Raw genomic sequence first — 26,491 nt, 5'->3', positions numbered from 1 at the left:
TGTGGATCTTGGCTCGGTGATTCATCAGGGGATTCTAAGGTTTTTGCGAGGCAGCACTATGGGTTCTATCCTATATGCCTCGATTATGACAAAGCTATGTGTGGCGGTGGGCATTCATTGGCCCGCACACGAGCAGCTTCAGATGCCGAACGCCCCTATTGACAATTTGACGATTCTGAGCTTGCAGGAGTGGTACGGTGGAAAGGCGGATGAAAAGGGACTGGGTTACACCTTTCCGAGTGGCCAGCCAGCCGATCAGACATATGCTGGTGGTTCTTTTCAGGCCCGTAGAGCAGCGTAGTGGCATCAGGTTGGGGAGCCTAGTTCTTTGCACGAGCAGCAGTGAGAGGCTGAGGATAGTGTTGGTTTGGGTTCAGCGCAGTATAGGCGGCTTTTGAGGTGGATGGATGCGATGTACAAGTCGCATAGTAGGTTTGCACATGATCTCACCCTTGCGTTGGGAACAGCTTTCAGGGCCACATGAGTTGACATTCAGTGGCCAGTTTTTGGTGAGAATGATGTGTACCCGCCTCCTGACACTCCACCCGCAGAGGGTGATGAGGATTCTTCTTCCGAGTAGGTATGCCTTTATTCCTACTATTACCTTCACTGGGGACAATGAAAATTATAAGTTTGGGGATGGTAGTTAAGGAATATGTGTGTGTGAGTCCATATAGTTGCATATTTATGTTAGTTTAGTTCATATAGTTTGCATATTTGTCATGGAGTTATTGGTTTTCATATTTTTTTTATTATTTTATTATCATAATAGTATGTTGCATATAGTTACATTTGCATTATATCATGATCCCTTAAGTTTCTTTTCCAATTAATTTGTGATATTGATTCGAGTGTAGTGATGTCATATAAAGGAATGTTAAGTCCTAGCGGATTGATTTGCATGCTTGAAACAAGAAATTTTTCACTAAGTCTTATAGGTTGCTTGAGTGCTAGATCATGATCATGTTATTTGTTGAGGTTTAATCACTTGTTTATATCTAGAATTTAGGATATTCTCTTAGTGACAAAATAACATGGATTTTTAAAATTGGAGAAAAACATTGGATTTCATTGCTAGTTTTGGCTAGGTGTTAAATGGCTAGTAGCCGGCTCATATTTATATGAGTAGTCTAGGGTTGAGCGAGATGTTGCGAAACACACTCATTCAGACATTGCAAAAATATAGAAAAGAAGAAAAAAAAAGTAATAGAAAAAAAGAAAAAATATGTGTTATGCAAAATTGATCACGAGTGGGCTCTTTAATACTCGATTTATTAAGTTCTAGGGGACATTGTGCCTAGTGACCTAAGGCTTTTATAGTCTGGGATCCACTAACTTAACGCTCACTACATGAGTATTATTGTATAAGTCTTTTGTGGACCTCGCTCATTGCACGATCAAATAAGCATGTTTGTGTTTGTTATATGATATCAATAAAATCATGAATCCGTGTATAACTCCGATAGAATTGAAGTGTTGTTAGTCATTTTGAGTTTATCGTTTATTTTGTTTATAACCTTGTGATTTCCTTGATGAGTGGTGAGTTATGATTATTGATCTAGTTGCGAGAGTATATCTGTTAAGCATTTGCAAACACACACATTTCTAGCTTGTGAGTTGATTTCTGGGATTTGATTATATCTGTTATGCATTGAATTGGTGTCTTGAACTCAAGTATTTTGTGTATTTGACATTTTTTCTAGTGTTTTTACATTTCAGGGTATAACTTGCTTAGATAGGTGGTTTTTATCAAATAAAGCTTAAAGAAGTGCTTGGAATCAGTCTAGGGGTGATGAGCGAAGAAATCAACAAAATCAGAAGCAAAATAAAGGATTTTCCAGAAGGGTAGCAAGAGGCCGCACACTAGGAGTAGGCGACCGCGTGCTAGCAAGCGGCCGCGTAGAGGATGCAGGCGCCCGCCTGCGGGCGGAATTTCAGAATCTGGATTTTATTAATTCTAGTGTGATTGGGATTCTGTTGGCGCTGGTTCTCTTGGGCTATTATATAAACCTTATGGGAAGATATTTTCATCACTGAAGAGCGAAGGCAAGAAGATTGAGAAAACCGTTTTAGCACGCAACAACGAAGAAGAGGAAGCATTCGTTTATCCTGTGATTCTTTTAATTCGTTGTAACTGTGGATGCTAGTTTTCTTTATGCTTTGAATTTTAATACTCTTGTGATGTACTTCATTATTTATTAAGTGTTTTTCAGTTTTATATCGTTTTGTTATTATCATGCTTTCATATGAACCCATGGTAACGATGAGTTCTATTATGGACTAATCGTGATCATGGGATTCTAGCGGATTTACTATGGATTTCTTTAGTTAATTGTTTAATACCTTGGTATGTGGTGATTGTATGATATCTAGCATAGGTTGTGCTTATTCGTCTTATATACGTCGCGAACATGTAAGATAGCCTGTTAATCTCTTGTGAAGTGACAGTGAATCTTGAGATTTGGAACTTGCCATGCTAGCATAGGTTCATGTATTGTATGCATGATTAGTGGGTAAATCTAACCGTTTTACTTGCCCTATATAATCATCATGAATAACCTGCGCTTAAATTGTTATGTTATCAAATTCTGTAGATATATAGGGTCTCAACATAATTGATGCCTATTCAACTTCTATCTTAATTGTGGATGCTTGGTAGAATGGTACTCGTACAACGAAAGTTGGCGTTTATCAGTTTCAGGTTGTTCGATTAATATCATCACCATTACATGCTAAGGTTAATGACAATAACTATTGAATGAAGTAGTAATGAAGTTAGGATCTCATGTGTGTTTAATATTGTTAATTATAGTGTTTAATTATTGTAGTTAATATTAGTTAACCAACCTTAATTGTTATTGTCTTGGCATTGAAGAATAATCATACATTGGTGAGTAAGTGTTAATTAAATATAATTAATCAGAGTCTCTGTGGGAACGAACTAGAAATTATTCTATATTACTTGCGATCGCGTATACTTGCGTGCATTATTTAGCGCATGCTTTGTGCCTAACACTCATCTCGCTATCTCAATCCAATTATAAAATACTGCATCTTAACAAATAATTCAGATTAAATGAATAAATCTTATTGTAATAGGATACAGAGAGTAAGCATAAACAAAGGTCTTAAGTGCTGGAAAACATATTTCTCACTAAAGCAATTAATCATGTTCAACAAATATTCAAACACATATTTAAGATCATCTATAATAACATGCACAAGTTAAACATCAATCCTAGTTACCAGAGATATTCTAGTGAACTAGTTCAGCATTATCTATGTGTGATGCTATCATGCTTGTACGAGTGTTAAACATTTAAACACTAAGATCTTATCATGCATTGAATATTGAGAGCAAAATGTTGCAGTGGTTCAAGAAATTGAAATATGAGATATGTGAGTTGGACCATCTTCAGAGATTGCTGTGAAAGCAAGATATTCATGATCTTCCTTCTCGTCATCTGATCCATCCCAACTCTTTCCCATGAACTATAAGTTTTGACTAGCTGCTACCCTAAGAAAACATTCCACCTTTGTCTCAACTCTTCAACTGAATCCTTACTCATCCTTGTTTGTTAAGCTTCTTGTTCTGTTGTAGCAAAACCCCTGATAGTTACTTGACATATATATCTTGTCATAACTGTAGCTATCAAATCTTGTTTCTGTCCCAATCTCACTCTAATAATCACCCATTGAACTGAATTTATAAGAATCTCTGCTTCAGAATAGATAGGCTTGATCCTTGGATATAACTTATGTAATCCTTGTGAATCTGATGCGACTAGACTTCCTTGACATGTGAAACACTGCCCTGACGTCCAGTCCCTCAAGTACTTCTACCTGAGCTTCCTCTGATTCAGCTATCAATAACTCTTACATTTTGTCCCGAGGTTCCAGCTATACTGCATGTAACTGAGATGTTTGAGTGTCCCCACTATTCTCTCTAACCTCCTCAATTCTTGCCTTTTCTGATTCCTGTGATTCCCAGATAAATGTAGCATTGGTACAAACCACTGTGTGACTATACAATCTGTAATCATTAGAGTTGTCTTTAAAATCTTTGAGAAAACTTGTACCCATAGAAATTTCATTCCTTTCCTACGTCTGAAAACCCAGTGGTATACTATGAAGTAAGTCTTTGAGGAAATTCCATAATTTTCTTCTGTAGGTCTTGAAATCAGCTTCGTTGGAATAAGAAAACCATTATCTTTATTTCCATGTTCGGGAATTTTCCATTGAATAGCACATGTTCTTCGTTTTCTTTGAAAGATTAAAATCATATTTAAAAGCTGGAGGAATCCTGAGCCTATCAATACTTTGAGAACCCTTAATTTTATATTTAAGAAAAAATTAAATTTCCTAAAATTTAAATTTTCTTAGAAAATAAATTAATCAAAAATAAATATTTACGTAAAATCTAATTTTCAAGAATTTCAAATTTTCTTAAAAATTAAATAAGACGTAAATTATTATCTAAGAAAAATTTAAATTTAGGAATTTTAAATTTTTTGAAAAGAATAAATAAATCAAAAAACCAAAATTTCGGGGCTCCCTAACTGGCGACCAACAATTTCTTTTTGCTAACCTGCGACCTCTTGGTGTTGCAAGTAAATGCCTTAAAAAAATTTATTTGCTCAATCGGCTAACCTGCGACTCCAGTACAAATAGTAGAAGCAATTTTACTTAGGAAAAAAAACTAAGTCTCAATCTGCTACTAGTTTTCAGCTAACCTGCAATTCTTTTACTTGACTTGCTTCAACTGGCGACCAGATTAGGAGTAATAGTAGGACTTGGTTCTTTTGTTTATTAAATAAACACACAACCTGCGACTTTGTTTCTTTTGTTTCACCAAGTTAGGTTAAACAGATGGGTCCCGCGCGGCTTGTACCAAACGAAGTTGAAGCTGCCAAATTCACTTGAAAAGCTTCTTTGTACTTCTTTTATTAGTACAACTGTTTCTTCTGGATTCTTTTCTTTTCTTTCTTTTGAGTGATCTCCGCGCGTGACCTCCACTAGTAGCCACTAAATTGCCAAGATAACAGTATGCTTCTGGAAGCTAAGAACACACGAACCAATTGTTAGGTGCCAATCCAAATAAACAAGAGAATCTCTTTGGCAGCTAATTAATACAAGAAAATAATTTAAATTAAAAACTTTTATTTACTAAAATTTAAAAAATAAATTAATTTAGTTAAATTTATAACATAAATTTATTTAAATTAAGTTCACATATTTAAATTAAGTTCATATAATAAACTTATTTAAATTAAATTTATAAAATAAATTTGCTAAATCAAATTTATAAAATAAATTTATGTATATGAAAAATTAATAAAATAAATTTATTTAAGGATCCTGATTTGTGTATCAATCAGTCAGCTCTGATACCAATTGTTAGGTCTCGAAGTATCGTAGAAGGGGGGTTGAATACGATACTCACTAAATTAAAAAATTCTTTCGAATCTTTTGCGGATATAAAATTTAGTGTCCGGTTAGTGGTTCTGTGTTCTTGAGGTGAATAGTGTTTGGAACAATAAAATGAGGAACACAAGATATTCGGGGAAGTATATAAATCCGCGAGGGGTGTTGCTACACTCCAGTAAATAAATTAACCGGCTACAATCTAAGAAAAATAAAGTTCCTAGCTTCTACAAAGATCAACAAATTAAATCATATACAATGATCTAGCTTTTATTTGTCTAAGGATTTAATTATCGGATAATGTTTATAATGCCCCTATGAATATACAAGAGTTAAACCAAGCATTATAACGTTACTCCAGTGAGAAATTAAACGGATATACAATTTGCTTGAGCTTCTCTGTATTTTCTTTACTGCTTGTTTTTCACCAGCTCTTGTTTTTGGAGAAGAAGATGAACAACACAGGTGAATTGCATATGCTGCTTAGTGTAGTCTTTATAGCAAGAGTTATTTGCAAAATGCATCCCCCTGGTTTGGCCGAAATGCGTTTTTTACCTATACTTTAAATAAATGCACTTTACATCCCCTAACTATTTTTGGCGCGACAAATTACACTCTTTTCGTTAATTTTATTAAATTTTTCAGGGTTATTTTAGGAAATTAAAATATTTAATTATTTTTAGATCTTTATTTAAGGTTTTTGATTCTCTAAACGATACATTCTGAAAAAAATTGAAGAACAAAAGTTATAGGAAATGAAAAGATCTTCCTAAAATAAAAAGGTTCAAAACTGAAATATATTTTTGTATAATTCTTTTTAATAAATTCATTAAGTATAGATATAATTTAATTTTGGCTTCGTAAAATTTTTGATAATTTTTTAATATTATTGTTTTGAAAAGATTTTTTCATTCTCTACAACTTCCGTTCTTTAATTTTTTTTTGAAAAGTATCATTTAGAAGGTCCAATAGCTTAAATAATAATATAATTATAATTAAATATTTTAATTTCCAAAAATACCCCTGAGAATTTTAACAAAATTAACGAAAAGGGTGCAATTTGTCGCGCCAAAAATAGTTAGGGGATACAAAGCGCAGTTATTTAAAGTATAAGTAAAAAATGCATTTCGGCCAAACCAGGGGGATGCATTTTGCAAATAACTCTTATATCAATTCAAAATATGTGGCTAAAACTGAACCACACAATTTAATTGATTATTCAACAAAGTTGTGGCTGAGGAGTAAGGACTTGCTAACCTACAACCAGAGGGAGTATAACCTCCGACCAGGAGGAAATAGTCTAACCTGCGACTAGTAAATTACTACTACATAGTTGCACTCAACATGCGACTAAGTACAAGTGTACTTAGTTTATTTACTGTGTTTGTTAACCTGCGACCACTTGGTTGCCAGGTTTCTATTGTTTTTATTATCTTTTTTTTGTTTCCTTTATCTTTTTTGTTTTCTTTATCTTTTTGTTTTCTTTATCTTTTGTTTTTTTTCCTTTTTTTTGTTTTCTTTTTGTTTTTATTTAAGTTTAAACTGTAACTAAATTAATTTATAAAATAAACTTAAATATAACTTATATAAATAAACTAATTTAGATTTATAAAATAAACTTATTTAAAGTTTATAATATAAATCATTTTAAGTTTATTAAATAAATTATATTAAAGTCCATTAAAATAAATTTATTTAAGTTAACACTTAAACTTTGAACTTGGCCAATCCCTCGAGCCGTTTAGCTATATACCCTGCGCACCTCTTCACGTACTTTAACAGATAAACGTTCAATCCAAGTACGTTCATCAACTTAACAATTCTTCGAAAAATAATACCCGAATTCCTTTCACGAGCTGTTGACGCCTAGTGTAATTGGTCTGGTTCATAGACGACTAACCCTGATTCAGGTCTTCGTATTATAACCTTGATTACATTGTTAAGCTTGCAACAACTTTATCGCTTCAAACACTGATTGTCAATAAACAAATATACTTTCACTGGAATCCTTTCTGGTAATTTAGACAACGTCTTCATTGCTACTACAATCTTGAATACTTCATTCACTGTTCTTCACTGACGCTTGAACATATAAATGAACTCCTTTCAGTGAGTATAACTTCAAGACTGCAGCTGCATTCTTTAACCTCTGTCTATACCATATCTTCAATTCTTCAGATTCCTATGCTTCATACACTGTCTATCTTCAATCAATGTTAATACACTGAAATCTTCTAGTAGCACTTATACACTGAATCTTCATCATTTCTGAAATCCTGAAAGTCTTTAACCTTTATTCTTCACTGAGGCATGAACATATTAATGAGCTTCTTTCAGTGACCTGTAAACAGACTTCAAGCCTTCTTCTAATCTTCTGATTCTTTGTATTTGCCTTGTCTTCATTTCTTCTGATTTTTTGTGTAGACGTTGTATTATTAATCTGTCATGTTCTAGTGTTGTTCTCATGTTGAGTTATCAAGTAACTGTTCATACAGCTACGCAGTCTCACCAACATTTACTTTATGGAATACTAATACGATCTCAGAATTTCCATAATAGTACTCCTATATAGCGTGGTCTGATAATTTTCCTTAATCAACACAATCAGTAAAAAGTTACTATTCACAATGGTTACAAAAATTGGGGTTATTACAGTTTGCTAGTTTCTTGTCAGATGCCTGCCCATCATTTCATACATATAAATGGCTGTTGCAACTAATAACTAACACCACCACATTGACACCCTACACACACAATCACACACATATTATTCTCCCGCAAAACCAAACCACCATTAATGGAATTCCCGCCAAATTACAAGTAGTTTACATCAGTTATTCTGATGTTCATAACCAATCCTCGACAACATGAAGCATGATGTATACATGAATTCTAAGTTTTCGAATACAAGTGGAAATCACAATTCAGAAAGAGCAGCAAATGTATATATACACATATAAATTGTAAATGTTCCGGCTGGATGCAATAACTGTAGACCCATTTTCCATTTCACGTGATCAGGTATCAGTCTGTTAACAATTTCGGGGGATGCTCTTGAAAGTGTAACCACAAATATTTTAGTATATATAACAAGCACTTGCCAAACATAAATGAATCATAAATGGGAATGGGTCAATATGTGCCAATACAATTGTCAAGATGGAGAATCACTTCAATTATTCTATAATAAATAACAGACTAACAATGTTTAAAGATGCAAACCTGTGTACCTTCTACGCAGTTACACGTTTAACAAAATTGCTGACTTAGTAAATATGTGACTTTAAAATACACGAGTAATTCTATCCATATAAAATATTTTGAAAAGTTTTACTTGCTAATAACACAAAATGGAAGCATCGATTTTCTTGTAAGGTACTCTGACGCATATTTGAGCCATAATTTCCTCAAATAATTTAAATGCATATTGATGGCAAGATTTTGTTGACATCAACAAGTACCGATTTTTTGAGAATATTAAGAGATAATTTAAGCAGCATGTTCCTCCTATTACCAAGTCATGTGTATGAATAAATAAGGATAATACCTCTTCCTTAAAGTTAAAAAATAGAGGTAATGGACAACCATTTGGTAAGCGAGCATTGGGTTCGCGGAGCTCATCAAAGGAAGGATGTAAGCATTTTTCCAACTCCAACAGGAACAACCATGGTAAGAAAAACATTACAAATAATAAGCCTAAATCAGATACAGACTTAAAGTTCTTTTTCACTCAACTTGCATTTTTAAGACCAATTATCCAGCTCGTTCTTCTACATGAAACGCATACTACAAAACTATTAGTAATAAAGAAATGAAGAGGCTGTCCGCAACAAAAAAAATACAGAAAACAAACAAAGTCACTATTTCATTTCTGAGTATTTGACAAAACCAAACCAAGAATCTGCTCCACTCTAATGAATCCCTGGGTAAAAAAATTCATCAAACACATAAGATGCATCATCCAGTCAACTCCTCCATAGGAAAGCAGAGCAGGGACTCTCCACTCTCAAACAAAGAATCGAAATCTTATTTTTGAGAACTAAAATTTACACATTTGAAAAAACTCCCTCAATCTACACATACATCCATCTCTAAACATACATATACATACAAATCGAATCTCAAATTGAAAGTTACCTTTAAAAGAAACCCAAATTGAATCAAAGCTCAAACTGAAAGTTACCAGTTTTGGGGGTTTTGGAAGCTCTGTATTAGAGGAGAATAATCAGAGTGGATTATTGTTGAGCAAGATTGAAGCTGTATGTATAACTCAACAATACTGGTTTGCATAACTCAACATAGAACAAGGACTTTGAAATAATCTATATTTCACTAGAAACAGTATAGATTGTTTATTGGGAATATACACGATGGTTTTGGTATACTATAGTAAAGAAGACGTCAACAGTGATCCGTATGAAGTTCATTAATATGTTCAGGCATCGGCGGAATAAGGTTGGAGTCATTCAGAGCAGTTATCAGAATCGGTGTGAAGACCTCAAGGATTTTTAGTAAAGTTGTTTATATTTGGTAGAAGACTTAACAATGGTTTGTACGGGTATAATACGAAAGCCTGAGAGCGGAATTAGTCGTCTGTGAACCAGATCCTTGCACTAGATGTCAGTGATCCGTGAAAGGAAATGGAATATTATTTTTAGAAATATTATTAAGTGGTTTTTGTACTCGAGAGGATTGAAAATATTTTAAAAGTATGAAAACCTGGAGATTAAAAGATTAGAAGGCTTGAAGATACAAAGGACTACAACCTGAGAATTTACAGGATTTATTTAATCAATATTTGATTTTTTTATTCAATTAATAAATGGAAACCAATTCATTTATTTATTTTATTCTAAATTAACAATTGATTTTGTATCAAGCTCGCGTGTATATCCCTGCATGCATGTCACCGTGGTTGTTGTAAATTAAAATAAAAGAAACCATAGAACAAGGAGTTTGTAAAAGAAGACAATGGCAGGTCTTTGTGTTTCATTTTGGTGTGCAAGTAGAGAGCGTGTGGCTTGCAAATTCTCCTGCTGCCTGGTTTATTCAAACAGCCGCATGAAAATCACACAAGATAGGTTGCAAGTCACTCTAAGCCTGCGAGTGCATGTGGTTAGATAACATTTGAATATTTAATATGCAAAAGATGCAAAGGAATTGAACTAAACAGAACATGTATTTACTTGTACACATGGGGGCCTACGCGATTCACTTGTGTAAATTAGAAATGGTTGCTACTTAGTGGGTTGTACAAGAATAAACTATCTCCTCATGCACACCTTGGTATCGCAAGTCGCGATTAACATTTTCAAGGGAAAGTGAATTCGCCAGTTAGAATATTCTGTAAATGAACTAAGTAAAATTCCTTATACTTGCTCTCAAGGTCGCAAGTAACTTGGAATTGATTAAGGCAAATACATATGTGGTTCTCCTAGTCGCCAGTAAGCCCCTGCAAGGCTCATGGTCGCAAGTTATAAGAATATTTGCAAGTTGTATCAATTCACACTTGGTCCTGGTTTAGCCACGTACCCTTCCTCTCACTCCTGCCTACCACTCTATATAATTAATCAACAGCAAATGGAATTTGTATCTCTCCAATTTCAAATAGTGCGAAGCTCTTGCAAAATAGTTTCAGCATTTCTTAAAAGTTTGATTTGACATGGAGAGGTCATGTCTAATTTGATTCACACCATTTAAAGCCTTACATTCTTGTAATACTCATTATTTAAAGCTTCTCTGATTGTATTTAATATTGTTTGATAAGAGTTTTAGATTTTTAGAGTGATAAGAAGAACCCTAGATTTATAGCTTATTGCCTTGGTTCTTTCTATATTTGTAGCTTTGAATCTTTGTATTTGGAATTGTTAGCAAACCCTCAGTGTATTTATACTTTTGAATAAAAAGAATATTTACCCATAATCTTTTTGTTTATTTATTTCATTTTTAGTTTTGATATTCCGTTCCATTAAATCGATAAAAACGAAAAACATACATTCACCTCCCTCTGTATGTACCTTTTGGACCTAACAATTAACAATTTAAGAGGTAAGCAAGGCAGAGACGAAGAGATTTAGCGGTGAGAAGTGTACGAGATAAAGACGAGAGATAGAGAGTGAGAGGTGCGAGACAGAGAGTCCGAGAGGTGTTTTTTGTGTAACTAAAGTTATTTTTATATAATAAAATATTTGGTACAAAAAATTTAAGAATCCCGCCTGAAGGAAATTTGAATGACCGCCTAAATTTTCAGTCAATTTGATTAAAAGCATTACAATGTATTGTAACATTTTTTTTAAAGATTTTGCGTTTGTTCCAAAATATTTATCATGCTTATTTCGCTTGTAACACTTTCTTATTTTATACAACACTTTTGAAAGTATTGTAATATATTCTTAACTTTTTGGTCTATAACAACATTTTGTGGAAAACCAATGCATTATGGGCTTGCAATAGGCCATATTTGGTGTAGTGAACTAGTAAAAAAAGAAAATTTGGCCATATGGTCATTGAAATGAACAATTAAACAATTACAATCATAATATTAAAGATCGGATGTTTAAATTCAGAGAGGCAACAACTATTATCTTTTCAAACTTAATCATATATTTTTTAAACATGTACTCTATAGTAGATCTAGTTGCAAGCCATAGTAAAGATCTGCAACCAACTCTTTTGTGATCTTTGTACATATTCCTATATAAATGCATTATACAAAATTCGTGCTATGCATTTGGTACTAAAGTTGTAAGAGCATTGATTAATGTAACGCCCTCCAGACCCGGGGTATAAGTCTGGGGGTTACTAGCTAACCTTCATACTTGTACAACCTGTATGATAATTAAGCAGATATATATATATGTATATATATATATAACCCATTTAACACTAACCAGGATCTTTTTAGGTTTAAGTATGAAAATAAGAACCAATATCTAACTTTATTACAAACCAAATTTAAAGTCTTACAAACTATCGTTATTAAAAGCCATTATCTAACAAGTTTTAAACTAATTTTCTCGTTTATTCAAACACACTCATTAACTATCTACACTACACCTGCTCAGGAAACTCAAAGTTTTCTTCCTGGATTGGGATCAACACCTTTGGTATAAGAGGGTCCCGCGGCTTGACTCGCTTCTTTACCACTCGAGTCCTGATAGGTTTCATTTTCCCTCTTAACTGAAAACAATAAGGTGAATAACAACAAGAAAAGGGGTGAGTCATAAGTTGCTCAACAAGTCCGCAATATATCAACAGTGTTATAGTAAGTTAAATGTACCGGTAATATGGTTACATCTGCAAAGACATAACCTCGCGAGAAAATAATGAAGGCCATTATCGGTGAATACAAATGAACTAAACTGGACACAAGTTCGCACCTATATCCTGCTGATCAGCCAGGATATAGTGCAGATTTATATCTCACTATATAGATCCATTCGGGTACCCAGGCTCCACGACCCAACTCAAGGATCCGGTTAAGTCCCGGTCCTTAGGATCAAGTGCATACTTAATCCCAATCATCACTATCCAGTCCATAGAGGAGCAACCAGAACAATCGGTATGCTTTGATGTATTCCAACACCATAATATATCAATATATGTGTATAAGAGTATAACTATTGGAATATGAATCGAGGATTCAACGAAAAAGGAGAAATCATGAATCGAAATGAAATATGAACTAAGGAGTAACAATTGTGCATCAGTGTTTGTGAATAGGAATTAAAAGTGTGCAAGTGCGATAAGAATATGAAGTAATTTCACTATTCTGAAATTAGAATAGGGGAAAAACTGGTCTTTCACGCAATCTACTCCAAGTATTTCACCTTCGTCTATCTCCGGCTCAACTCGCCTTGTTGGTTTCGCTTCTATCAAAGAAATAGACTTAGTTAGTCATCCCGTATCTCAATCGTGTCTCAAACCGACTTCATATAGTTCTTATCGTCTACCCATACGCGTATTACTGACCCGTATATTAATTATTAACAAACACGACTCGATTAACCACATAATTCACATAAGCACATAAGCCACATAGTCATTTTAGGTTTTAAAATATTTTTTAGAATCGAAATCGACTCGCTATTTGCTTCACTGATCATTATCTGACTCGTTTCCTATTTTTCGGGATTTATTGAACTCATCTTTATACGTGATACGACTTATAAGTAATGAAATATCAAAAGTCAACTAGTTTTTAAAATAAATTAAGATTTAAAACTATTTTTAATGAAAACAGATCATTTTTCTAAGTCGAAGGGCTTTTGTTTCGCTCGAATCGGATAAACGGTTCAATTATTATTCAATAAATACAGGTAAATCAATTTATTATTAAATATAAATAATTATTATTAATTATTGAACCCTAAAATATTTTTAAATAATTATCTGGGAAAAATCAGAATTAAAAATGATTTTTCCATAATTTTTGGAATTAAAATAAATTTATTATGATTTATTGAATATTATTTGATTAATTATCAAAATAATTTATCATTTTTAAATAATTAATACATAATAAATAAATAATTAAAGAAATAAATAAATCTAATTTTTAGAAAATATTTCAGAATTATTTATGATATAAATCAATTAATTAAATAATTTATTTATTTATTTATAAAATAAATAAAACTAATTTTATAATTAATAAAAATAAAAAGTAAAAATAATTTCTCAGAAACATTTGTCAGGAAAGGGAATCTGACAAAAACAGATCAAAACCGGGTTTTAATCCGGGTTCTGATTCGGGTAAACGGGTTAGGACACGGGTCGGGTCTCCAAGAACACGCCGGAATATTCCCAGATTCCGGTGACGTTCCCGGAGTCCGGTGACTCTAAAACGCGGCCAAAACAACATCGTTTGGCTTCGTTTTCACAGGGTTTTCATTCCTTTTCAACTACAGCTCGATTCCAGCCGTTAAACAACCAGAATCATCCCTGAAATCAGTTCTCCGATCCAACTCAAAGTTTTCCGGCCAACTATCAAATTCACAGATTTGTACATGAAATCACGAGATTAGTAGCTTAAATCAAAGCTTATTAAATATACAATAAAACCCCTAACATCTAATCAACCTCAGAGTACTCAAACTTAAAAATGATTAAATCAAAAATTCGAATAAACCCTAACAATCGAACTACTAGTTACATCTATCGTTCAATGAATTAACTATCACAAATCGATTGTAAACTATCAGGTAAAGCTATTCAAATCATCAATTTCATTATATAACCTCAGAATCAAAAAGACCCAAATCAGACATGAACCATAGAAATCGAAAATCAAAATATACGAATTGATATAAAAAACAGAAAGAACAGATCAAAACCTTTGATTTGGATACTTGAATCACTTGATTTGGTGCAGAAATCAGTCCAAAATCACCGCTTGATTGTTCGACCCGACCTTGGAATACCCGACCCGAATTTCAGAGAATTTTGATGATTTTTTTTCCTGATTTTTAGTAATTAATTAATAAAAATTAGGCTATTTATAGTAGGTAAAATAATACTCATAATTAAAATTAAGGCCCTAATTATACATCTATTAAAATTAATTGGCCCCTAATTTTATAATTTTTGAGTATTAAAATTTAATTTTTTAAATATTTTATATATACAATATATATGCCAAAAATTACCAAAAAATTGTGAATAATTCAAAAATAAAAAGAAATGGTATAAATGAAAGTCCTATAAATTTATAAAAATAAATATGTGATTTTTGTGGGGATTTTGATACCCAATGAGGCCCGGAAAAGTCATTTTTCGTGAAACAAGAAAATTTATAAAATATCTAGATTTGCAGAATAACGCAATGGTACAAGCCGTTTAATGAAAAATAAGGCTAATTATTTTATTTGAAATATCAGCTATAAAATCATAGTTCGGGTCGTATAACTTTTGGTACGAATGCTGTAAATACGAAATAAAATATTCGAAAAATACCCTGAAAATACCCGGACAATAGGGAATTCATATGGCATTTAGCAGTTAGGATTTTATAGCTAATTACACATAAATGACTTATTAAAATACATAATTTATCATTAATACGATATAATGCAAGCGTAATTTCTCAGGCGTTACAATTAATCCCTGCAGTAAAATGAATAACTTAATTATCATAATCAAATGATAATCCTAAAAGCTTATTTTACACAATTAACATTGATTAGTTGTACTTACTTTTTGTCTGTATAGTATAAAATATAAATGTCCACCAACCAGAATTGACAATATTTATTGTTGGGTTTCAAGCTAATATGAATGTATGGATTTGATGAATAAAACATAGTTGGATTATGTAATAATTGTAATGGTAGGTAAATATTATCATAATTGAATTGGGTAATAATTGTTTTAGTAGACAATTATTATCATAATCAGATTATGTATATCTTATTTTCTAAGTTGTGGATGACTATATATACATAGTCATATTTTGTTTGATATGATGAGATGAGTATCTAAGATGTAGACTTAAGTATCGCTCGTAAGTGGATGCTTAAGTATTAGGCTTAGGCATCCTTGATTAATTATTATTTTTTGATTATATACTTTAACATTGTTTGGGTGAAGTATCTGGTTTGGGACACCATTGAGGTGTTATTGATTATATTATTGATAATTATTTGAATTAATAATACAAGTTAGGACGTGGATTTTTTGTGTCATATAGTTTGTGTGGATAATCTGTATTGGTAGATTGAACCTCGTATGTGTGTGTGTTCCTCCCAACATTAATTCATCTACCATCAATGATATAAACCATTTCCAAAATTCAATGTTCTCCACTTCAACAAATAGACCTTTTATGTTATCATGCGCGTGCTTGCATTCATTGAAAAAACTCGAACATGGTAGACTACATACACAAGATATACATGAAAGATATGTACTTGGTATTCTATGAGCACACACTTGAGCTCATTACTGGTGACCAATACTGGGAAAAAATAAAAATTCCTCCACCATTGCCACATGTGCTTAGGGTACAACTTGGGAGGCCCAAGAAATTAATATTCCCCTTGATCCAACCAAGCTCAGAAGGCAGAACACCAATGTCTATTATAGTTATTGCAAGGAAAAAAGTCATAATGCAAGAATATGTCATGCAAAGGTAATTTTATGAATATAATTAAATGTTGTATCATGGTAGTGTTTATTGTGCTAAGGTATCTATGTTCTCTAATATGCAGATAACTGATAAAGGAAGTAATGCAACTACATCTGAGGTTAACAAGAAGAAAAAAAAGTTGTGGCATCCAAGGGACAAAAGAAAAATAAAAATAAAATGTTAGTCATAATGCAATAAGTATTATTACTTCTACAAGCACAACTACAACTCCTATGCTAGCACTCATATTTCAAGAATGGAAAACAAAGTATTAGGTATACATGCACAAAGGTTCATGGTTAAGGGACACAATATGTGACAACCTTGAAGTAGAAGCTGCTGCAAGGAAGGAACAATTGGTTACAAGGCCTCCGTGAAGGTTGTGAAGTTGTTTTTACAAATGAAAATCATGAAGTAGTAACTTAAATATTTTGGTATAATTATTTCTGGTGTAGTGTTAGTTTTTGTATAATTAGTGCAATGACCAAATTTTAATTTTTGGTACAAAATATTTGTACACAACAATATTTTTGGCGGCAAACTCTAGTCATGTAACAATTTCTATTGCATAATTAAATATTTAGTGGATTGATTTCACTAGTTTGCATGAATATGTTTTGTTATTGGCCATGTTTGTGTGACTGTTTTTGTCAATGCATGTAACATGGTTCTGACTACATTAATTTAACATGCTCCTTAAAAATATACAATGCGTTCACCATTTCAATCAAAAAACACACACACAATATTCTCTATATTTTATCTTTGCACTCATCATGGCTGGTTGGAGCAAGCCTACTTCTGCTAATGTCTTCAAGGTTAATTGCAAGAGAGTGTTTGATAGGTGCCAAAGACAAAATGTTGTTGATTGTATCATGAGAAACTATATAGGGCAATGGGTCAGAGGGAATGCGAGAATAATGGGGCTCATTTTACCATTGGCTGTAGAATTATGGTTAATCTTCTATGGGCTCAAAATGCGTGGGAGAAAGGGAAATGAGGTTAGTGTTTATTGAATCAGATTGTGAAGAGGTTGTGTACCAGGTGAATGATCCAGATCCATAGTTTTGGTTGGCTGACCTGGTTGTGTTGATCAATAAACCGCAAAATAAAATTTGGGCTCTTGTGTGGTGGTGCATGTGGCCAAATCTACTAATGAAGCAACAACAACTCTAGTAGGGAGGGCAACATAATCCGATCTGACGGATACCCGATCCGAAACCCGATCTGAAATCCGAAACTCTATCTGAACCCGATCCGAACTCGAAATCCGAAAAAACCCCGAATTATCATATATATATATAATATTATAGTTTTATATATTACATATAAAATATTATATATATATATTATTTATATAATATATATTATACATATTATTATATATTTTTTTAGACATATATTTTTATATTAATGTTAAAAATTAACTAATTATAAAGTTCAATGGAATATAATTATTCAATCATTTAAACGGGTGATAAGATTTATAAGGTTAACAAAACATGTTTAGTGATAATCTAAAAAATTGGGTATCAATTGAGTTGATTTTTTAAATATTAGCTATACATATAAAAACACAATTAATGATGTAGTGGAGTGGCTGAAAATTATAAGTTAAAACTCTTTCTCTGCAAGTCGCGTATTCGACCCCAAACACTTGCAATATCAATAATTATACAAAATTTCAGATTTCAGGTTCGGGTATGAATATTCAGTTCAAAAAATTTCGGGTTTTGGGTATACCCGAATCCGATCCGAAATCCGATGGACCAGGTTCGGGTATTCATTTTCAGGTATTTTTCGGGTTCGGGTCGGGTTCAGATATGGTTAAAATTTTCGGATTTGGATATGAATTCTGCAATACCCGACTCGATCCGACCCGATTGTCATCCCTAAGCTTTGGCCAACTCTAAAATTGTTCCTAAAGGTGGTCTCAATCATTTTAGGAGGCCCCTCGTTTTCTTCACACCATCCTTATTGATGATATAATGTAATCACTCTAGTGCAACTAGAGTTTTATCTATACTTATCTATATTTGCTTTTATTTATTTTAATCTATGTTGTTTGATGTGATCTCTGATCCTATTCAGTTTTCATGAATAAATTGAACTATTTCTCCTTTAAGTCTAATGTCACAAATTTAATCAAAGATCAAACATATATAATCAAACAAGCAAAATGTATATGAAGAACATACATATTTTATTAATTTCACAAATACAACATCAGAGATTCTGTTACATCACGATCAAACAAAACATCAACGATAACTACAACAACAAAATTATAAATTAATCATAGTCTAATCCGTAATTTACAACAGCTCTTCTTCTTCTCTTTCTCTGGCATAAGCATATTTTTTTCTAGTTCCTCTTCATTTTTTCCATATTCTTGTCAGCAATACAAATATAATAATGCGTCCACGATCACAAATTGGTGGATCGACCAAACAAAAGTACTTACAACTCCTTCGACCATTTACACGGTTAACAAATTTACGATCGTTATTATTATCCGTTCTACCACCCGCCAATATATGATAAACACCTCATTTATCCGTCAATTGATTATAAATGAGTACAGGTATATAACTGAAGAGCTAAATAGACGGAAGTACCCACTTTGCATGATTTTTATAACTTTAATATTTTTTTTGTTAATTTCCAAACATGGGATACACAAAGTACACTATTCTGAAATTATGGTCACACAATTTACGATTTACTCAACAATCTTAAGATGTACGCATAAAATATCCGAATCATATACGAAGTACCTGAAAGTTTTGAACTACTACATTCTTTCTGAGAAGTAATAATAAAGTAATTATAGGAAGGAAGGGAGAAGTAGAGTAGTCAATACAGTAATCGTTGTGTATCTATCCTCTATCTCTATCTGTATCTATCTATCCCGATCGCCATGAGTTTTCTTTTCGGCAAGCGAAAGACTCCTGCAGGTTTCCCCCTTACTCTCTTTACATACATAATCGTTAGCCTTTCAATTTGGTTTGATCACTTGTCATGTTTTTTTAATTTTTTTCATGTTTTATGGTTTTATTCACTCATGATCCAATCCAATTTCAGCTACTCCCCTTGTTTACATAATAATAATAATAATTTATTCACATATTGATTGTTTGCTCTCTTTTTTTATAACTAAAATCTGACCCCTAATGTTGAACTATATGTTAGATCATCATATGTTTATGTCTAAATTCTTCACAGTTCTTCAGTAAGTGTCATCGATTATAAATTTTGTAAATTGTTATTTTCCTTTACAGCTAAATATGTACATTGTGTAGTTATATTGTTGATTTTGATTTTGGACCTTTATTGCTTTCAATTTTGTCTTGTCTGAGAATATTTATATTTGGATTCATACAATTTACTGTGATTATTAAAGTTTATTGATTTTGGGCCATATTTCTTCTACGAATCTTATTGAGCACAACTGCTGATCTTCTTATCTAATTTATGTTCGTTGTGGTTGTTGTTGCTAGAGCTCCTGCGGGAGAACAAGAGAATGATGGACAAGTCGATAAGGGAGATTGAAAGGGAGAGACAGGGTTTGCAGAATCAAGAGAAGAAACTTATTGTAGAGATTAAGAAAAGTGCAAAGCAAGGCCAGATGGTACTCTCTTTTCTCATTCCAATTATCACTCTATCTTGGTTAATGCAACATATCTTGTATGTCCGAAAGGATCTTTTTTGAATAAAGGTCAAGTTTAAGCTCCTCATGTCTTATATATTTGTAATTTTCCTCATTATGCACTCTCTCGTGTGTTGATGTAGGATATGATCTTCTCATTTAAATGTCTTAATTATTCTCAATTGCAATAATTCTTTATATGTTAGATTCAGCACTGACAAAAGCTAGACAAAATAATATTCTGCCTAGTTCATAAACCAGTATATGTATCAATTTTTAGTAATTAGGGGAGACGTGAGATATTTGGACACAGCCCGCAGACTGTAATGGTGTTTTCAAGTATAGCTCTATTATCCTGCTGTATTAAGCACATAATTTCCCAGCGTCATCACTTACATTTTTTGTAATTATGTGTATCTGTAAGTCAAAATTTAAACTGTCATCAGGTAGCTTAGTACTCATGAGAAGCGGTGTTATACTAATGTTCTTGGAGGATATCAGGTGTAAATTGTCTGAGATTTATCGAATTTTGTCATAACTAAACTGCATTCACTTCCACACTTGAGAGTTGGGAAACATGTCAGACATTTAATCATGCCTTATCGAACTTATTCTGCTGCAGGGAGCAGTGAAGGTGATGGCTAAAGACCTTATTAGAACAAGACACCAGATTGAAAAGTTTTATAAGTTAAAATCTCAACTCCAGGGTGTATCACTCAGGATTCAGGTACGTTCTGCATTTTTTTTGTTGATTATGAGTTTGCTTTAATGATATATTATTTCTAATTATTGTCATTGAAAGTTGTCCAATATGTTTGTGTTATGAGTGTCTTAAGTCGTCACACTGAGTCTGGTTGTGTAATTTATAAAGGATGATTCATGTGCTGACTGAAGTGTCTTGAATTATATCTGCATGAACTCCGAACTCTTTTAGTTACAGACCATTGTTTATTAGATGTGAGTAGAGCTGCACACAATTCCAGTCTGGACCTGTAACCCGGACCGGGTCTACCTGTCCAAGACCTGGACCGAACCAAACATAACCGGTCCGATCCCCCGTCCTTCAAATTGATTAAATCCGGTATTCGGTCCGGCCCGGTCCGAATCCTAAAAAAAATCCCGTAGACCTGAATTCATGTATATAATTATTTTACCTATATGTCTTTAAAAGTCATATATAAAAATTAAACACTCACCCATATCATATTTTAATGATCCAAATTAATAGGTAATAAATTAATGTGATAAAATAGATCGACACTAAATTACTAAACTTCGTACTTCATGTGATAAAACATTCATATTCAAACATTTAATAATTGATATTTACTTTAAAATAATAAGACATGTACTTACTTTAAATTTTTATTGCCGTACGAAGCAACAAAACTTTTTCATGTGTATAAATTTGAAAGAAAACTCAAAATTAAATTATATAAATTAAAACTTTATGTAAATATTAATTAAATCGGTCCTCGGTCCATATTTTTGATAAAATCTGGTATTCGGTTTTGTCCGGTCGGGTTTTGGACCTTTGTGAAACCCTAGATGTGAGTATGCAGATGTTTGTATGTGGACTGCTGATAGTCGCGATAGTGTTCGAAACAATAATCTTTACCCATTCCACTGTTTGAGAATATATAGCGATAATTAACTCAACTATAATAGACTTATCGGAAGAGGAGCATACTCAATTTTGTATGGTGATGATCAGATATTGTAGTATTACCTGTGCAAAACCTGTTAGTTTCAACCTATATTTTTTGATGTGCGTGTGGCACAAAATATTGACCGCTACGTTAGCTGTCTCACCATTTCAGCTTCAAATATTTGCCATCCACCAAGTGGAGAACCCTTGTATTAGAAGCGTTGATTGAATTAAAAAATAAAAAGAACAAGCACCTTCTGCAATATAGAACAGCCAGATGTCCAAGAATTCAATTCACCACCGTATAGAAGTAGTAAATGGACCTCAATGTCCTTATATATGCTTAAAGATATATACTTTTGTAGTTCTGTGGAATGTACTGGTGTATAGTGTAGTATGAAAACACATATTAAAGTAACTGGTAAGTTTTGAAGAAATCCTTGTAAAATATGTGTTTTATAAGTAACACCCTGTTATTTTAAATTAAATTATAGCGGTCAGAATCAGAAACGGATCGAACCTAAATAAACAGGAACACTTTCGTATTTTTTAGTTCTTAAACTAGGCAGAAAATGTGGTTTCATATCCATGCATACACACACCTAGATCTTAGTATTTTACACATACTTGTAAAAATGATTTTCCTTTATGGTATTCCCTGCTTTCTAAAATCATAGTCTTTTTTACCTTCTGCACGTACTTATTTAAGTTTCTTGAAATAGATATTTCACAAATTTTTGTTTTTTTTTATTTTGTATTAAAAAATATTATTTTTTATTTTTAATCAAAAACTAAGAAAAAATGTTATTTGTTAATTTTTTCAAAAACTAAGAAAATTAGAAAAATGCTAATAAATAATAAAAGTATCTTCTTCATAGTTGTTAAGGCGTCGCCTAGGCGGTAAAAAACGGGTAGACGGGCGCCTAGGCGGTAAAAAACGGGTAGACGTCCGACCCGTCTTTCTTTTTAGTGGGTAGGCGACGCCTTGGGTCGTCTATACGGTTAGGCGACCGCCTAATCCGTCCAAATCCACCTTGGCGGTCTTATTTTGACCAGGGCCGATTTTGACCTAGTCCAGCCCATTCTATTATAGGCCCAGTCCAACCCAGTTTCATATATTTAAGTTATAAGATAAGATGACTCACTTGCTACAGCAGTCAATACTTAACCCTAATCAAACATACATGTATACATAAATATATGTATATATGTATGTTCTTTTGTTCTTTTGTTTTTCTTTTCTTTTCTTTTCTTCTTCTTCTCTTTTCTTTTCCTTTACGTTTTTATAACGATGATGAAGATACCGCAGATGATTATGGTGAAATATCAAGTTTAAGACAGTCTGGAAATAAAAACTTTCCTGACCTCGATGATTTTATCTAGTTTAGCTAAAGTAGTTGCTTGATTCGTATGCATCAGACTTGTTTTCTTTTACCTACTCTATAAGATTTCACTTTTAAAATATAATTATTGTTAGTCTATTATATTATAACATATAAAATGTATGTACATAATACATATAAAATATATCCAATTTATATAGTAACCGCTAATTTGCATAATGATCGTCTAGGCGAGCGCATAACCGTCTAGGCGGTTATGCGGTAGAGTGTCGTCTAGCCTCGTCTTTACGTCTTAACAAGCATGATCTTCTCTATATGCTCCTTACAGAAAGCATGTTCGTTGTTCAAGTAAATTATCCATGCTTCTTACGGAATCTCATTGAGAAACTAAAAAAGACCAATATTGTGGGATAGATCATAGAGGTAGAATATGTTTTCAGGCGTAAATTTCTCAATTTGTCCTACTATTAATGCAGTAGCAGGTTTTTTTTAACAATATTTATCCTTGCCCTGAATTGGGTTGGATTGAAAATGTTATGTGCTCAAAGATTTTGTCTTTAGGTATGATTGCGTGACAGTAAATTTGTTTCTAATTTTTTTTATCTGTACATCACATTGTTTGTACCTGGTCTGCTTTGAACACCAATGAGAAGTACATCAATGTAGTAGTAAGAAGCAACTGATGCAAGATGGACTAATATCACTATATGTGAAGTCTCTACAAAAAGGGTCTTTTAACAAGTTTTGTAACTCTTAAACAATGTTTTGTAGTTTTCCTTTTATAAATGTTTTTAGTGCTGATATTTTTTGAACTGCCTTTTAGACATTGAAATCAACACAAGCAATGGGAGAGGCAATGAAAGGTGTAACAAAGGCTATGGGCCAGATGAATAGGCAGATGAACTTGCCATCTCTGCAGAAGATAATGCAAGAGTTCGAGAGGCAGAATGAAAAAATGGAAATGACGAGTGAGATCATGGGAGATACCATTGATGATGCTTTGGAAGGTGATGAGGAAGAGGAAGAGACAGAAGAACTAGTCAACCAGGTCCTTGATGAGATTGGCATCGATATCAACAATGAGGTACTTGCTAACAATTTCCATTGTAATCAATCATGAATGATTGGATCTATTTATGCTTTCCTGTTCTACTGCAACAGCTCATGAATGCGCCATCGGGATCTGTAGCTGCTCCAGCTGCACAGAACAAGGTTGCTGCACAAGCTGAAGGGGCAGGAGCAGATGATGGAGTGATAGACAGCGATTTACAGGCTAGGTTAGACAACTTAAGGAAAATGTGATTTTAATTCTCCAATAGGATGGTCTTGAAATATAATATCTATCGTGTCTTTCTACCCGGACTCCGCAGGCACTCATTGCATGGCACTCACACTTTCAATATACTTTTGTTTTGTTGTAAAAGAAATGGGAATCTAAAGTTTGTAATTTTACAATATCTGTTGATAATGCTGTTTTCCCATTGGTCAACTCTATTGCCAGATTCTATGAAATTTATTACAGCAACTATAGTTCTGTTTGTATTGCGCTGTTGGCTTGTAAGTTTTGAATGACTGAGCAACTTTGTTTTAGCTGATTTTTTTGGCAAGTAGTTGCATTGCGACACGGGCATTTAGTCAAGGAACGAGTCCGCCGAGAGACGAAGAAAACAAACTAGTGGGCCGAATATCTCAAGGAATTCTTGTAGTAAATTTCTTAATCTGGTTGGTAAATATGGTTGGACAGAAAGTCTGAAAATAAACCTTAATCGGCGTTACCAAATAAATTAATGCTTTAAGTAGTCAGTTTCACAGTTTCACATTGTAGGTTCGCTATCAGCACATATAATCAATTTCATATAAGAAAACGATTGTATTGCTGTAGAACCAGATATGAAAGATCAAAATTGTCCGTATTTCATAGAGTCTGATTTATCATTCACGACTATACACAGATTAATTCTTGTTCAAAAACAAAAAAGTTAGGCAATGATGAGGAAGCCAGTGAAAACGATCAATAAGCTAGGAAAGCCAGATTAAAACCGTAACATTTCATATATGTAGTCTTGGATCTATCAACACTTCCGGGGAATGCTCCAGCGTCGGATCTGTGATCGAGTTCCGAGGAGACTCCGTGGAATGCTCCATTGTCGGATTTGTGATCGAGTTCCGAGGAGAGACCGGAAATTGGACGAGAGCTCGACAAAGAGGACAATCTAAGTGAGAATATAACCACATCTCTATGCAAGGTGCATGAAAAGAATGCTTACATCTTGGCAACTCTCTTACTTGTTCATCTTGTTCAAAAAAACACAAGCAAACCGGACACTCGTTAATACCGTACCCTAATTGTATTGAGTCATCATCTCCTTTCTTGTACTTGAAGCTTTCTCCCAAATTAAAGCTATTTAAACCCCTCATACTGGATGATGATGATGACATTCTTCTTCTGGAGTCAAGCTGTTGATTTATATCTCGTAAACGTCTGCGATGACTAGCACACCATCTAATGATAATAAGGTTGTATATTGCTAGGACAACAGCCACAGTTCCTACTACTATGACGCCGTAATATAAGACTGGCAAGTTGCCTTTTAGTGGAGATGATGGTGAATCGGCCATAATAGCTAATAGAGTCTGAGTGCATTTCCTGGAAGACTATAGAGGTTAAGTATACTAGGGAGATTGAGGCTTATAATGTAATAGTATATTATTATGTGTAGCCTGTAGGTGTGTGAGGAATCTAATGAAGATGATAATAATTTTAGGACGAAACCATATTATAGTGTGCACGAATTTTCTTATACAAGTTGTTATGTTAATAATGCTGGTAAAATATTTTAATAATTTATAAACTAGAATATATACCCTACTAAAAATGTGGTTGAGAGATACTAATGACGACAATAATGTGCTAACAGAATAAGAGTAGGATATACAATTATAGCAGCGCCAAGCAGGCCGGTTGAGTGATGCAGACAGAATCTTGTTGGTTTTTTGGCTAATCAAACTCACTTATCTGTTCATTAGGCTTCAGACAACAAGTCTTCAATAGCCGGTCTCCTATACAGAGAATAAGCTAATGACAGCGCTCATAAATTAATCTTTTGATCGATTATATTTGTCAGCAAGTGATACTGCATGCGGCATTGATAAATTATATAAAGATGCCCCATCCCTAGTTCCGTCACTCTGTGTGGGAGGGAAACTTTTTCGAGTTACCCAAGTTTAAACATTTTAGATTTTGTTGACGGAGGAATTTGATATCAACAAAATTTGAGGTTCGTAGCCGGAAACAAGATCTG

General features: G+C 33.2%; 2 protein-coding genes across 2 annotated transcripts; one reads left to right on the top strand and one right to left on the bottom strand.

Moving 5' to 3' along the window:
* Window positions 1–19,303: 19,303 nt before the first annotated feature.
* LOC141724555 (vacuolar protein sorting-associated protein 2 homolog 1-like) lies at window positions 19,304–24,678 on the top strand. The gene is made up of 5 exons (XM_074526729.1): window positions 19,304–19,506; window positions 20,050–20,180; window positions 20,821–20,925; window positions 24,013–24,273; window positions 24,351–24,678. The coding sequence occupies exons 1-5, from the start codon at window positions 19,470–19,472 to the stop codon at window positions 24,489–24,491; spliced, it is 675 nt and encodes a 224-aa protein (XP_074382830.1). The 5' UTR covers window positions 19,304–19,469; the 3' UTR covers window positions 24,492–24,678.
* A 560-nt stretch (window positions 24,679–25,238) lies between these two features.
* On the bottom strand, window positions 25,239–25,808 carry LOC141660423 (RING-H2 finger protein ATL52-like). Its single transcript, XM_074467406.1, has one exon. The coding sequence runs from the start codon at window positions 25,806–25,808 to the stop codon at window positions 25,239–25,241; it is 570 nt and encodes a 189-aa protein (XP_074323507.1).
* Between the last annotated feature and the right edge of the window lie 683 nt (window positions 25,809–26,491).

Source organism: Apium graveolens, chromosome 5, assembly GCF_009905375.1.
Source record: "Apium graveolens cultivar Ventura chromosome 5, ASM990537v1, whole genome shotgun sequence".
Classification (NCBI taxonomy): Eukaryota; Viridiplantae; Streptophyta; class Magnoliopsida; order Apiales; family Apiaceae; genus Apium; species Apium graveolens.
Note: the sequence above shows the minus strand (reverse complement) of the source record. Positions and strands in the feature narration are given on the sequence as shown.

Coding starts and splice junctions, on each gene's coding strand:
- LOC141724555 (XM_074526729.1), top strand. CDS start 19,470: ATGAGTTTTCTTTTCGGCAAGCGAAAGACTCCTGCAG. Junction 20,926..24,012: donor GTGTATCACTCAGGATTCAG/GTACGTTCTGCA, acceptor ACTGCCTTTTAG/ACATTGAAATCAACACAAGC. Junction 24,274..24,350: donor GCATCGATATCAACAATGAG/GTACTTGCTAAC, acceptor CTACTGCAACAG/CTCATGAATGCGCCATCGGG.
- LOC141660423 (XM_074467406.1), bottom strand. CDS start 25,808: ATGGCCGATTCACCATCATCTCCACTAAAAGGCAACTTGCCAGTCTTA.